The following is a 15,402-nucleotide window of genomic DNA, read 5'->3' as shown; positions in this document are numbered from 1 at the left end:
GAAGTCCACTCCCTTCTGGGAGGTTCTAGGAAAGGATCTGTTTTCTTTCCTTTTTTTAAATTGTGGTAAGATAATCATAAAATTTACCATCTCGGGACTTCCCTGGTGGCGCAGTGGATAAGAATCTGCCTGCCAATGCAAGGGACAAGGGTTCGATCCTTGGTCCGGGAAGATCCCACATGCCGCGGAGCAACTAAGCCCGTGTGCCACAACTACTGAGCCTGTGCTGTAGAGCCCGCGTGCCACAAGTACTGAAGCCCGCACGCCTAGAGCCCATGCTCTACAACAAGAGAAGCCACCGCAAGGAGAAGCCCGTGCACCGCAACGAAGAGTAGCCCCCACTCGCTGCAACTAGAGAAAGCCTGTGCGCAGCAACGAAAACCCAACACAGGCAAAAATAAATAAATAAATAAATTTTTAAAATTACCATCTCGGGCTTCCCTGGTGGCGCAGTGGTTGAGAGTCCACCTGCCAATGCAGGGGACATGGGTTCGAGCCCTGGTCCGGGAAGATCCCACATGCAGTGGAGCAACTAAGTCTGTGCGCCACAACTGCTGAGCCTGCACTCTAGAGCCTGTGTGCCACAACTGCTGAAACCTGTGTGCCTGGAGCCCGTGCTCTGCAACAAGAGAAGCACCGCAACGAGAAGCCTGCGCACCGCAGCGAAGAGTGGCCCCCACTCGCCGCAACTAGAGAAATCCACGTGCAGCAATGAAGACCCAACACAGCCAAAAAAAAAAAAAAATTACCATCTCAACCATTTTTAAGTGTACAGCTCAGTGGCATTACATATATCCACACGGCTGTGCATTCACCATCATTCATCTCTGGACCTTTTCATCTTCCCAGACTGAAACTTTGTACATGTTAAACAATGACTCCCCATTCCCCCTCCTCTGAGCCCCTGAGCAACCACAATTCTACTTTCTGTCTCTATGACTTTGGCTACTCTAGGTACCTCATACAAGAGGAATCATAATACTTGTCCTTTTGTGACTGTTTCACTTAGCATGTCTTCAAGGTTTGTCCATGTTGTAGCATGTGTCAGAATTTCCTTCCTTTTAAGGCTGAATAATATTCCACTGTATTTATGTACCATGTTTTGTTTATCCATTCATCCCTTGATGGACACTTGCGTTGCTTCCAACTTTTGCTTATTGTGAACAATGCCTCTATGACATGGGTGTGCAAGTATCTCTTTAAGATCCTGTTTTCAGTTCGTTTGGATATCTACCCAGAAATGGAATTGCTGGATCATATGGGAAAATCTATATTCTTGTCTTTTTCATCTTCTAGAGCTGTATTCCTTTGCTCATGGTTCTTCCTTCATCTTCTAAACCATCAGGGCAGCATCTTGTTCAGTGGTCTTCTTCTTCTGTCTCAAATTTCCCTCTGCCTCTCTCTTTCATTGCATTTAGGACCTACCAGGATAACCCAGGATAATCTCATCTCAAGATTTTTAATTTAATCACGTTGCAAAGTATCTTTTGCCATATAAAATAATATTCACAGGCTCCAGGGATTAGGACCTAGATATCTTTGGGGACCATTATTCAGCCTACCACACGAGCTAATAGAAAAAGCAAAAGTGGGCTTCCCTGGTGGCTCAGTGGTTGAGAGTCCGCCTGCCGATGCAGGGGACACGGGTTCGTGCCCCGGTCCGAGAGGATCCCACATGCCGTGGAGCAGCTGGGCCCGTGAGCCATGGCTGCTGAGCCTGCGCGTCCGGAGCCTGTGCTCCGCAACGGGAGAGGCCACAACAGTGAGAGGCCCGCGTACCACACACACACACAAAACAAAACCAAAAAAAAAAAAAAAAAAGAAAAGAAAAAGAAAAAGTAACATAGAAAACTATCATGAAGAGAAAGCCCCATAGAACCCCACTGTCCCTAGAGATCATCATAGGAAATAAATATATGATATGAGACATATTTTTCTAGATTTCTTTCCATGCATATACTAACACATGTATTTCATTTATTTCCCTTCCTTTTTAAAAAAATCAAAAATGGGATAACATTTTACACAGCCCAGCAACTTGTCTCTTTCATTTAATAATGTATCTCTGTAGCAAGCTCTTTAAAAGTGAAAGAAATTTACTTTCATGCTATGTCTTCTTTGATGTAAAAATAGCAACTTTCCAGTAAAGCAACTGAACTTTTAGAAAAATTCTATTTGAAATAATCTCCTAGAAATGTCAATGTTAACTTTAATTCATAAGAGGAAAGAGATATTTTGAATCAAAATAATGGTAGAAGCTACTTAGAATTTAGTGTTTTGGGTAAATTAGAGAAAGGGCACCCTGGTTATATGTGCATACAGCATGAAGTCCTTGAAGATTGAATTACTTTATGTGGTATGTTGATATGAGAGTCAGTGCTTCCATGGTGTCAATTTAAATTAAGCATCTGGTTTCAGGGGTGGAGAGATCAGGAGAGACCTGGATGGGAATCCTGACTCTGCCATCAACTAGCTGTGTGACCTCAGGCAAGCTGTAGCCAATCTCTGGGCCTCAGTGTCCTCATCTTCGAAATGAGAGAATTGGCCTGGAAGTTGTCTCAACTAATGATCTTTCATTCTGCACTTTGGGAAGGGCACTATTTTAGCAGGTTAGAGACCCAGCTTTGAATACCAAATCTTTTACAGTCAGCCCTCTGTATCCGCGGGTTCTACATCAGTGGATTCAACCAAGCATAGATGGGAAATATTCCCCCCCAAACTCCAGAAAGTTCCAAAAAGCAAAACTTGAATTTCCTCTACACTGGCAACTATTTACATAGCATTTACATTGTAATAGGTATTATAATCTAGAGATGGTTTAAAGTGTACAAGAGGATATGCATAGATTATATGCAAATATTACACCATTTTAAGAAGGGACTTGAACATCCTTGGATTTTGATATCCTCGAGGGGTCCTGGACCCAGGACCAGGACCTGGGATCCTGGTATCCCCCTGGGATACCTTGGGATGACTGTACTAATTTGCTGTGATCTTGAGCTAGACAGCTCCATTGGGCCTCAGTTTATTCATCTGTAAAATGAGCCGCTGGACTGGAGTATTCTCAAGATTTCTCTCACGTTCTAAGACAGTGAGTCTCAGACTTCAGTGTGCCTAAGAACTCCCTAGAGGTTTGTTAAAATGCAGAGTCCAATTCAGCAGGACTGGGGTGGGGCCTGAGATTCTGTATTTCTAGCAAATTCCCAAGTAAGGCTGATGCTGGTCTGAAGTGTACACTGAATAACAAAGTATTTGGATTTCGAACTGTCAGGAAACTTTGTTAAAGACTTGGAAATTGGTGAGAGATTAGTGTGTGGGTGGAGTACTGGTCTGGGGATTATCTGGTGCTGTAGGGTATGCACATTTGCTTGTCTTCTATTGTCCAGCTCTGTAAAACCTAAGATATAGACTATAGATGTAGAATACAGAATAATGGGATGCATTTTGTTTGATAGAGGTACACGTGATTTCAGCCCTGTAGAAAAAGATAGCTCTCAAACATTACTTTTTCTAGTCCTACATGATATCAACAAGTTTTGCACAAGTAGCAGATTTCTTTCAGTATTCCTGATTGCCCATATATATGTTCTTCTAAATCTCCTTTAAACAGGTTTTACGTTTTTGAAAATTATACTTTAACACCACTGTTCTTTTGCAATTCATTCATTGATTCATTCATTTATTTATTTATAGCAAGAAATACTTGCCAGGGATGGGGAGGTTACAGGGTGGAATACATAAACTCTTCTAGGAAAGTGGGTGGTCAGGCATCATGCTTTCCTGACTCCCAGCCCAAGGATCAGGTGAGGAAAGCACACTTTACCTCCAACTTTGGCCAGGTAATTAATTCCCCTCCCAGAGCTAGACCACGGATATGGTGGAAGATGGCTTAACCATCATGTGGTCCACTAAGGATCAAGAGGTTGAGAGAAGAGGAGGCTGTAACTACGATGTACTTCGAACCGTGGCCTCGGGATTCCTCCAGTGGTCTTTACACCACGTGCCGCCTAAAGACACTAAACTGATGGCTTTCACACGCCTGCTACAACTGTTAAGAATTTGATCCTTGGGTGTCCAGAGTTTTGCAGCCGCCAGACTCAGGGTGTAGGTCTGGGCCCAAGGGCGGGGCTTGGGGCCAGGGGGCGGTGCCAGTGACCGAAGAGCGGAACTCGCGACAGCCGCCCAGCGACTCCGGTCTCAAGGAATGCCGGGAGTCGGGACCAGGCTGTGCTCTTACTCCTGAGGCTCCGCCCCCTCCTGTCTGTGTCTGCAGTGGCCGCCATCGATAAAGTTGTTGTTCTGCCAACATGGCGGCGCCCGTGGTGACTGTCTGGGCTGTGTTCGCCTAAGGTGGGAACCGAGGCGTAAGGAGCCGCAGGCCAGAGCCTAGGAGCAGTTAAACCCCTGAGCCGGGCTCATAGGGGCAAGATACGAGGCCTGATATCCCCTCTACCCGGATTGGTAGATTTCGACTTGCCGGGAGCCGGAAGGTAAAGTGCGGGCTGGGTTTGGTGGTCTCGGAGCTGTGCAGTTTCCCAACTGGAAAAGTTTCTGAGATTCAGATCTTCAGACTCTGTTGATAGCTCTGGACCCTTTCCAGAAAAACGCATATTTACGTATAGTTTTGTACTCAGTTCCCTCTCTCCACCGCTCCACTACCCCGGTTGGTACCTGGATCTTTGCTCCCGGGGCTGAGGCTTTAGACTCGAAGGACATCCATTGACCCACATCATCTCTGTGATGGTTGGTCCCTGGATCTTTGCTCCTGGTTGGTCCTTGGATCTTTGCTCCCGGGGCTGAGGCTTTAGACTCGAAGGACATCCATTGACCCACATCATCTCTGTGACCCACAGATCATTGTCACAGCATGTTAGGGGTCTAAGGTCCTCAGAGATCATCTGGATTTACCCCTTTATCTTAAGGAGAAGCTGATTTTCCAGGCAGGAATTAATCTCCCTGAGGTCACAGAGAGAATTAGTTGGGGGTTTTTTGTTTTTGTTTTTGCACATAACTCCTTTAAGATTAATTTCCCAGGTACATTCTCGCACACTTTCTTTTGGGCGCACACTAATGCCCTCGTGTGCTTCTCTGTGTTCTGTTTCTTTGCCCGTTTTTTCCTACTCTGCTAGGTTTCTCTGTCCGTATATGATTGTCATTTTGGGTCCAGTTCTCAGGCCCCTCCCTCTATGGTCACAGGCCGCTACCCCCACCATTCTCAAAAAACTTAACCTTAAGCCCTAGGTGAGGTTGAGATCAGGGCTGACTCTTAAAAAGGAGTGAAGTAATGGGGATTGATGCTTTGGAAGGATGTGGAAGAAGAGACAAGATTCCAAACATCTAGGCAAGGAACTGGATGTGACAGAGCTAAGGAAGAAAAGGGCCAAGTTGATCATAACACAAGATATGAATCACACCTTTCACATTCATGGTAGGGGCATGGTCCTCTAATAAAATGGCTGCTCCTTATCAGGAAGAGGCAGTGTCCATCAGGGCTTTGGTGGTGGAGTGTCCCAGAGCAGGGCCTGGGATGTAAAGAAAGGGAACTGGACTGAGCTCCAGGGCTGCAGTAAATCATAGCCCTGAGTGCACTTATGGCTGAGTTCCCCTAGCATAAAGGGTGTGGACTTTTCTTAAAGGGTCTTGACACATATATTACCAGATTGCTCCCCAGGGAGTTGGAATCAGTTTGCATTTCACCAGCAGTGTATAAAAGTGCACATTTCTTTTTATAACAGGTTTTTGCCAATCTGATAAGCAAAATATTTCCTTGTTGTTTTAATTTGCATTTCTTTGATTAGTTGTAAAGTCATTCTTTTTCAGGTATTTGTTAGCCAATTTGTATTTCCTCTTTTCTCCTTCCCCAATTTAAAAAATTAGGTTGTTACTGTTTCTCTTCTCATCTGTGAACTCTTTATAGAGAAGGGTAATCTTTTGTTGTAGTTTTGGCAGTTTTCTCTCAGCTTGTTGTTTGCTTTCTAATTTTGTTCGTGGTGGTTTTGATATGCAGGTATTTCACATTTTTTAGAGAGTTTTATTAATATTTTCCTTTATGAAATCTTCCATTGCTTTTATGCTTAGGACAGAACATCCTGCACCTTTTACAGAATTAGTACATACTCATCTATGTTTTTTCTTGTTTTATGGTATTTTAAAAAATTCTTTAATCTATGTGGGATTTACTCTGCTTTTTGATTTGAGGTGGGGCTCTAATTTGAATCGGCCCCCCATTCATTGAATAGTCTATCACTTTCTAATCTATTTGTGCTTTTTGCTTTATGAACTTCAAGTTCTTTAAAATACCCAGATCCGATTCAGAATTCTCTAGTCTGTACCATTGGTTTATGTACAGGAAAGGTTATTAGTGAGCCAGGTATTATGTAAACATTTTTTAGAAAGCTTACTGTTATGTAGACAGGGAATGTTGTTATATGTTTTTTATAATTTGGTGCATAGTATAAGTAAGTTATAGAGACAGGATTAGAATTTTAAGTGAAATTAAAATTCTTTCCTTCGTATTGCTCATATTGGTGATCTGTCTGCACTCTTTAGTATTTCTTTATTAACAATGGCTAACCAGCGTCGAAACAAAAATTTTGAGAGGATCAAGAATTAATGCCAGCTTAGAAATAGAGACACAGATGTAGAGAACAAATGTATGGACACCAAGGGGGGAAAGAGGGGGGTGGGGGGAGGTGATGAACTGGGAGATTGGGATTGACATATATACACTAATATGTATAAAATAGATAACTAATAAGAACCTGCAATATAAAAATAATAATAAATAAAATAAAATTCAAATCAAATCAAAACAAAAAAGAATTAATGCCAGCTCAGAGTGCCAGTTTCTTCCTCCATTTCTCTCTGGTTTTGAAAGGTCTGTTTTTGTCTGTTTCTGCACTATAGCTTATGCTGTTATGCAGGAAGGCAGAAAGTTTAGGCTATTTAGTCATAAATCTTAAATATTTGATGAACTGTCACCTTAGTCTTTAACACAGTGATAAAACATGAAATTTCTTATATGAGGTCATTTCTGGAATTCACCTTTGGAGGAAACCAATGAAACATTAAAGTTGAATTTTGATTCGCAGCTAGATGTCTTAGTGGGCCCCAACCTGTGGGTTGTATTCCAGAAAACCATAACACTCATCACTGTTACACATGTTATATATTTATTTGTTTGTTTCTTTTTTTTTTTTTGCTGTACGCGGGCCTCCCACTGTTGTGGCCTCTCCCGTTGCAGAGCACTGGCTCCGGATGCGCAGGCTCAGCGGCCGTGGCTCACGGGCCCAGCCGCTCCGCGGCATGTGGGATCTTCCCAGACCGGGGCACGAACCCACGTCCCCTGCATTGGCAGGCGGACCCTCAACCACTGCGCCACCAGGGAAGCCCCTATTTGTTTGTTTCTTATCTGCTTTTCTCTACTAGTATATAAGTGCCATGAAAGAAGGGACTTTGTTTTTGTTCACTGCTCTATCCCCAGTGCCTAGAATAGTGTGTGGACCTAGTGACACTCAATAAATATTTGGTAGGTGAATGAAGAACTAAATGAATAAGCAGTCTTCTAAATAATGGTTATTTTCTGGTTCAGCCTACTGAATATACTTAACTTGTAGTATGTATGAAGAACGCTAATCTTAGCTCAGAGTCTCCGATCTTCCTGGGAGACCTGTGTTCAGATCTCTTCTGATACTTGAGCCTAAGGCCAAGCCCAGATGTGCTAAGAGCTATTTTGAAGCCTGGACAACGGGAAGTAAAGCCTCCTGTACAGACCCTGGGCTGGCCTAAAGGCGAGGGCCGGAGGTGGGTCTGCTGCTTCCCATGCAAGCAAGCTGTTAGGTTGCAGCAGTAGCTAGCCCAGGTGGTGGTCTCCTTTTGTTCCTATGGGGCTTTTGTATCTTGCTGTTTGGGAGCATCGAACACCTTTAATATTTTCCAATTAAGAAGTTTGTGTTTAGCTCAATTGCACTTCTGAAGTATTCTTTTCAGGGAAAGAAGTCATCAGAATAAGAGGAAAGCATGTGGACGGGCAGGGAACGCTGGCTGTGCTGAATGGAAGGATGAGCTTGGGGAGGTTCCGGGCGGCTCACACGTGTGCTTTCTGCCCTCTCTTTCAGGGCCTTCCCTCCTTTTGAAGAATGGCTCCTTCTTGGCAGAGGCTGGGTTTATATGCCTCTCTTCTGAAAAGGCAGCTAAATGATGGTCCAGATGTCATCAAATGGGGAAGGAGAGTGATTCCAGGATGTTCCAGAGGTATTTACAGTGCCACGGGAAAGTGGACCAAAGAGTATACGCTGCAGACAAGAAAGGATGTGGAGAAATGGTGGCATCAACGAATAAAAGAACAGTCCTCCAAAATTTCAGAAGCTGATGTGAGTATTCTTTTATATATATATATATAGTACCAGGTCTTAGTTGCGGCAGGTGGACTCCTTAGTTGTGGCATGTGAACTCTTAGTTGCTGCATGCATGTGGGATCTAGTTCCCTGAACAGGGATCAAACCCTGGCCCCCTGCACTGGGAACTTGAAGTCTTATCCACTGCGCCACCAAGGAAGTCCCATGAGTATTCTAAGAGACACTGAAAGGGTAGAGAAGAGGGACTAAGGGCTTAGACTGGGGTGAGACTGCTTGAATTCAAATAAGTTATTGAATATGTGACCTTGAACCAAATTTCTGAATCTCTCTGGGCTTCAACTTTTTTTAATCTACAATGGGCAGTGTTAATAGTAGTGCCCACCTGCTTCCCAGGATGCTTGTGAGGGGTAACTGGGATGAGACCAGCTTGGTGCTTGGAGGAGTTTCAGTGTGGTGCACATACAAACAAGGTGCATGCAAATGGTGCCACACTGGGCATTCTGGAGCAGCATTTACTGGGGAAGCTCATCAAGACAGGAGCCACAGCAGATGTCAGGTCCTCTGTGGTCCACTGCATGGTGGGGCAGCACACAGGGATCCAGCAGGGTCAGATAGGAGATGCTAGGAGAGGCACCTGGGCCCCTCAGTGGTGGAACTTTTAAGCTCCTGCATATTCTGAGAAGTACCTCCCTCTCCCCTCCCATGACGTTGGCCTCCAGCCCTATTCTGCCATCATGGCTTGGGAGGTACCAGCCCTTCCGAGGTGTGATCTGGGACTGGGGTCCAACCTCATGGTCGCAGCTATATAAGTTAGTGGACCCTTGGCTTCTGTTCTGTCTGCACCAGCTCAGCGCTCTACCTGAATTAATTGTCTTAAGCACTTGGCTGTAGCCAATTGCCATGGAGTGCTCTGCTGGAGGCCAGCTCCTTCTCTGGGAGGCCAACTTGCTGGGGATCAGTCTTGGATGCATTAACCCTTACCTCTCGATATTGGTCAAAATGACAAATGGAAGATGTGATTTGTTACATGAAATGTTGAATCTGATCAGAGCACAGCACTATAAAATAGAGTTTTACTCTTAAATTCTGACCATCCTTTCATAATAGTTACCAGTCAAATTATGCTGACCCTTTATGTTTAATTTAAAGAGATTAGGCCAAAGGCAAGCAGTTGAGTAAATATATATCTGCACAAGATCACACTGAGCTTGAATCGCCTTTCCTGATTGTCCAACTCTTACCAGACTCATTCTTTCTATGAGATTGATCATTATGAACAATGGGGGTGGGTAGCTATTTGTATTAAACTGAAGGATGGTTTTGGCATTAGTTACAAAGAAAATCTGGTATTTAAAGAGATGTAGTGTGTAACACGTGAAATGATAAAAAGCAAGATTTAAATATAATGCATAATTATACAATAAAAGCTTGACTTTTACCTCATTAGGAAGTGAAAATTCTTTGTGGCAACATGACCAGACTAATGTAACTAAATGTAGTTTGGAAGTAGACCTTAGGTAGCAGTTTAATTCTCAATGAGGAGCATAAAATTAGCTTTTTTTCTTTTTTCTTTTGGTTTAGATTTAGCCACTTCCAAACATTTTGAAGTTGTAGCTTTTTGTTCTTGTGACATTGCATTCTTAGGTGTATCGTTGTGTAAAAAATTAAATGGAGCAAAATAAACTGTTTCACTAGTTGGGTAAATAGCTTGAGGGACATTTTGGGTGATTCCCTGGTGGCATTCTATGAGGGTTTGAATCAGAGAACGGCAAAATGGAGAGAGCACTGGATCGGGAACCTGGGCAGTAAAACTGGCTCTGCTCCCAAATCAGTGTGATCTCATCAGCATCGTTTAACCTCTTTGATCCTCAGATTCGTTGCATTGTTTATCTCACAGAGTTGCTTTGAAAATCAAATGAGAAAATATGACTGAACCCATTTTATAAACTGAAAGAGGATAAAAAATGTGTGGTGTGTCTTTGTCAGGAATGAGAATATGACTAGATGCTGGTGGATTTTGAAGAATCTATAATCAACCTCCCTCTGGTATTAGCTACATTTGAAATCCACCTGAATGAATTTCTAGAAGCTGAATATTTTGCCATCATCATCATAATCATCGTTATAAAAAGAACTTCCATTTAATGAGCATTTTACTATGTCAGCCACCATCTTTCCATTTATTATCCCATTTAAATCCTGAAACAACCCTGGGGGTGGGTAGTATTATCCTCATTTTGGGGGTAAGAAAACAGGCTCAGAGGGAGGTTTGGTAACTTGTTGAGATGCACAACTCACTTGTGGCAGAGTCCAGGACTCAAACCCAGACATGTTTGATTTCTGAACTCATGCTTTCACCAGGAACCTTCTTTTGCCTTGCCTTTGATTTACAGATTGTAAACCGAGGACAGAAAGACAAAAGAATTTGCCTAAGGTCTCACAGCTAGTGTCAAAGCTCGACCAGATCCCAGTCTGCAGGCTCCTATTGAGTGGTCCTTTCCCCTCCATCCTCTAGACTCAGCGACAGCATCAGACTATGATCTATAAAGAGGTAGAAGTTATCTTTCTCCTGATGTTAGAAGCTGACAAAAATAATAGGACCCACTTATAAAAACCATCATTTTTCTATGGCTTCCAATCTTAATATCTTTTTTTTTTTTTTTTTTGCGGTACGGGGACCTCTCACTGTCGTGGCCTCTCCTGTTGCAGAGCACAGGCTCCGGACGCGCAGGCTCAGTGGCCATGGCTCACGGGCCCAGCTGCTCCGTGACATGTGGGATCCTCCCAGACCGGGGCACAAACCCACGTGCCCTGCATCGGCAGGCGGACTCCCAACCACTGCGCCACCAGGGAAGCCCCCTTAATTTCTTTTAAAGGCTTAAATTCTTACAGTTTTATATAATAATGAAAATTTCCATTTCAATCAGATTCCTACTCAATTATAGTATAAACTCCCATAATTCCTTCTTTCCACCCCCAGCGATGTAACTCCTTTCATTGTCACAGAGGAAAATGACTTAATTCACACTGAAAAGCAAAAGTCAGGGGCAGGCAATAAGCTGAATACCTTTTCTGCAATAAATAAAAATATTCATGAATAGTAAAGAGTTTTGCTAGCAATACTTTTCTTTTTTAAAAAAATTAATTAATTTATTTATTTTTGGTTGTGTTGGGTCTTCACTGCTGTGTGCGGGCTTTCTCTAGTTGCGGCGAGCCGGGGCTACTCTTCGTTGGGGTGCACGGGCTTCTTATTGAGGTGGCTTCTCTTGTTGTGGATCGTGGGCTTTAGGCACGCAGGCTGCAGTAGTTGTGGCGCACGGGCTCAGTAATTGTGGCTCATGGGCTCTAGAGCGCAGGCTCAGTAGTTGTGGCACACGGGCTTAGTTGTTAAGTGGCATGTGGGATCTTCCCGGACCAGGGCTCTAACCTGTGTCTGCTTCACTGGCAGGTGGATTCTTAACCACTGTGCTACCAGGGAAGTCCAATGCTTTTCTATATATATTCTGTAAACTCAGTTTTGTAGTTACACTTAGCTAGTATATAATGAATCCCTCGATTTTGCTATAAATTTAATCTTTGTTGGATAGACATACAAAATGGAGATGTTAATGAAGAAGCTATATGTGGAAAATGTTTGGGGCAACATTGTTAAATAAACATCATTTTAAATTTATTTATTTATTTATTTATTTTTGGCTGTGTTGGGTCTTCGTTTCTGTGCGAGGGCTTTCTCCAGTTGTGGCGAGCGGGGGCCACTCTTCATCGCGGTGCGCGGGCCTCTCACTATCGCAACCTCTCTTGTCGCGGAGCACAGGCTCCGGACGCGCAGGCTCAGTTGTTGTGGCTCACGGGCCTAGTTGCTCTGCGGCATGTTGAATCCTCCCAGACCAGGGCTCGAACCCGTGTCCCCTGCATCGGCAGACGGATTCTCAACCACTGCGCCACCAGGGAAGCCCCTAAACATCATTTTAAAATATATGTCACTATAATAAAAACAAAGTGATTATAATAAAAAATAGGTTTAATGTAAAAACTTTAAAATGAAAAACTAGAAATAGTTTATATCAAGGATTTTATTGTTTTTTTCAGGTCCCAAAGAACTCTGTAACAGCTATTTTCCCATGTCCCTAAAAATTCCCAAAGGAAAGGCAGTAGGCCTAATCCATTCCAATGAGTAATGTTTGAATCGAATGGATAGTCTGCTTATTTCCGATTCTGCACCAAGTATCAGAACAAGGTCTTGTACTTCTTTTGAGGGATTTGTTTACAAGCTGAGAGGATTGTCTGTCACTTGCCTTCTTAAAGAAGGAAAGTCCTGAGTCCCCACTAACTCCTGAATCTCAAGTTCTCTCTCATGCTCCTGAGGTTTTCCTAAGAGTTATGGATCCACATTAAAGTGCGTGATCAATGTGGGGCTTTCCATCCATTTCTAGAAATCAACGGCCGCTGTCACTTCAGTATTCCAGATTTCCAAGTTTATGTATTATCCAAACTTCTTATTTATTCACTTTTCCCTTCTCTTCCTTCAGGCAGCTTTACTTACCACTCAGTTGGTAATTTCCAGAAGATGGGCAGTACAGAGAAAAGTGCCACTCTGGTCTGTTTTGCCACCCTTTAGGGGCCCTGCTAAAGATATATTTAACTTCTTTGCTGAAGGAAGTGTAAAGCAAGGGGTTGAATGAGATTTGGAAAAAATCTGATTTCTGGTTTCTTCTGTTCCCTGATTACAGTTGGCTGTCAACTATCAGTCATGCAAATACTTACCAAAAAATACCTCCCCAATACACACACATATCCAAAAGAATGGTTATGAATATTCTGTCTTACATTTGTTTTCATTAATTTTGGAGAAGCAAAGCCTTAAAGAACTCTAGTAGAGCTCACGGAAGGGAGTAAGGACAGAAAGAGAAAAATAGAAGGTGGCAAAAAAGTAATGATAACATCAGACAGTCCAGACCCTTCATGACTAAACAGAAGCACTTACCTGTTCTCTTCCTTTCTTCAGAGGCACCCCTTCTCCCCCATGGGAGGATTTAAAGTTGGAGAGGGGGAACATTCCTGTCACCTGGACAGGATTGGTGAAGTGTGCTGGGAAAAGTGCCCTTCAGTAATAAGTGCTCTGCAGAGGCCTGTTATCAGGCTTCAGAGCACAAAGGCCGACAAACATTTATCCAACAGTTATTAAACTGTGAGGTGGGCAGCCGGGAAGGTGGGGTTGTTGGGGGAGGGATGATTAAAACATGGTCCTTGCCCTAGAACAATAGGTCCCCAGTTAGGAATCAATTAAATGATACCACCTTTCCTGTGGAGTCTTGTCCCCTCATGTGCACAAACTCGTGACAGCATTCACCATTTTACTGTGGAAGAACTAAGGTGCCAAAAGTCAGTGTTCCAGTGAGGACCTCCTGCCCTCTGTTCATTCTGTTCCAATGCATTTACCTTTTTTCTGTGTTTCTCGTGATGAAGCCGTGTCTTTGGAAGTTGGAGAGTTATGTAACCCTGTCCTGAGGCTGCCTGTAGATCGCCCCCTGGGAAATAGCAACCTGGCTAAAATTTTCTCATTACCTTCCCATTTCAACTTTTTCTGTTGAAAGATAAGCTCACAATACAGCAGAGAAACCTGGGACCTGAACTGGTGCCTGAGGACCCTGCTCGTACTGTTCAATCCAGGTCTGCATGCAGCTACAGGGAATTTAGGGAGGGGCTCCATTTTTAGACATGTCACATCTCTGTGATTCACTATTGTTTCCTTGAATTATATGGACATATGTGTCAGAGCTTCATTTGGAAAAACATATAGTTCTTTAAGACCTAGATAGCTGTCCTAAAAGAGAAGCTTTTAAAAGAGAAAAAGACAGATTTAAAAATACATATGGGTAATAGGACTTTGAGGTTGTTTGGCATTATTTTGGACATTCCTTAGGTTAAGCCAGGGCTTTGAATTTTGGTATTCGGCATTTTTGTTAGTTTACCTTATGGGAACAGATTTTTAAAAAGAAAACTTTAAAAATGTTAAATTATTACCTTGAGTAAAATGCCAAAATATTATGTGCATGCAGGTTTCCCTGTGAATGCTTAAAAATACTCATTGTCATTTTTTTGTCATTCTTTCCTAGAAATCAAAGCCCAAGTTTTACGTGCTTTCCATGTTCCCTTATCCTTCCGGCAAGCTGCACATGGGCCACGTGCGTGTGTACACCATCAGCGACACCATTGCACGCTTCCAGAAGATGAGAGGGATGCAGGTAAGGCAAGATGCCTGCTGGAATAGCACTTTCCTGCCCGACTCAGGACAATAAGAATGTAGGACAAAGGAAGAAAACCAATCTTAGTTAAGATTAGGACAGCTTTGAAGATAAATGTGTAAAGCTCAGGGTTTCCTCTCATGAATTGGAGGATATAATAAAGCATACAGATTAATTGGGGGGCAGCCACATGTTGGATGTTGTGCTAGGGAGGGAGGTGGGGTGTGGATGCAGTGGAAGGAGGTTACAAATGTGGGTACCACATGATATCTCCTTAGGAGGAGTTCACAGTCCAGTGGGGCTGACACCCATAAATAGACAAACATTGAACAGGGGAATGAATCCAATAGTAGAAATGAGGAACAAATGCTGTGAGTAGGAAGTGGAGCCACAAGAGATTTTTCTCCTTGTATTTTGATATTTTCTGTATTCTCTAATGAGCATGTATTTATTTTATAATGGAAAAAGTAAAATCTTCCTAACAAAAAAATATGTGGGGAGTAACAGCTCTGCGGGAGTTGGGAAGGCTCCGCTAAAGAGGGAGCATCTGTCCTTGAAGGACAAGGTGAAATTGCCTGGGAGAGGAGGAGAAGAACCCTTGCATGTCTGATGTGGGTAGACCCCTTTACCCCACTGCCAATTACCCCAGAGCCTGCGCTATACTCTTTACCAACACATCATCTGTAAGACGAGGTAGCAATGATCATAGCAGCTTCTCTAACACCTTACAGAGAGAGGCAGGATCAAAGAGGGGCTGAGAGCATGGACCATTGAACCAGATGGCCAGCATTTGAATGCCA

The 15,402-nt window shown here is 43.2% G+C and overlaps 1 protein-coding gene across 5 annotated transcripts in view; it reads left to right on the top strand.

Moving 5' to 3' along the window:
* The window catches only part of LARS2 (leucyl-tRNA synthetase 2, mitochondrial), a 283,460-nt gene that overhangs the window by 109,722 nt on the left and 158,336 nt on the right, over positions 1-15,402 (top strand). For 4 of the 5 annotated variants that reach the window (XM_067044468.1, XM_067044469.1, XM_067044470.1 and 1 more), the window contains 2 exons: positions 8,118-8,372; positions 14,474-14,602. In XM_067044468.1, the coding sequence (XP_066900569.1) occupies positions 8,139-8,372; positions 14,474-14,602 (363 nt within the window). In that variant the 5' untranslated portion in view covers positions 8,118-8,138. Of the gene's footprint in view, positions 1-4,255; positions 4,491-8,117; positions 8,373-14,473; positions 14,603-15,402 lie in introns of those variants that run through there. The other variant, XM_067044465.1, reaches the window with a different exon arrangement.

The sequence above is a fragment of the Kogia breviceps genome, chromosome 10, assembly GCF_026419965.1.
Source record: "Kogia breviceps isolate mKogBre1 chromosome 10, mKogBre1 haplotype 1, whole genome shotgun sequence".
NCBI lineage: Eukaryota > Metazoa > Chordata > Mammalia > Artiodactyla > Physeteridae > Kogia > Kogia breviceps.
The sequence above is the reverse complement of the archived record's forward strand: the minus strand, read 5'-3'. Positions and strand labels throughout refer to the sequence as shown.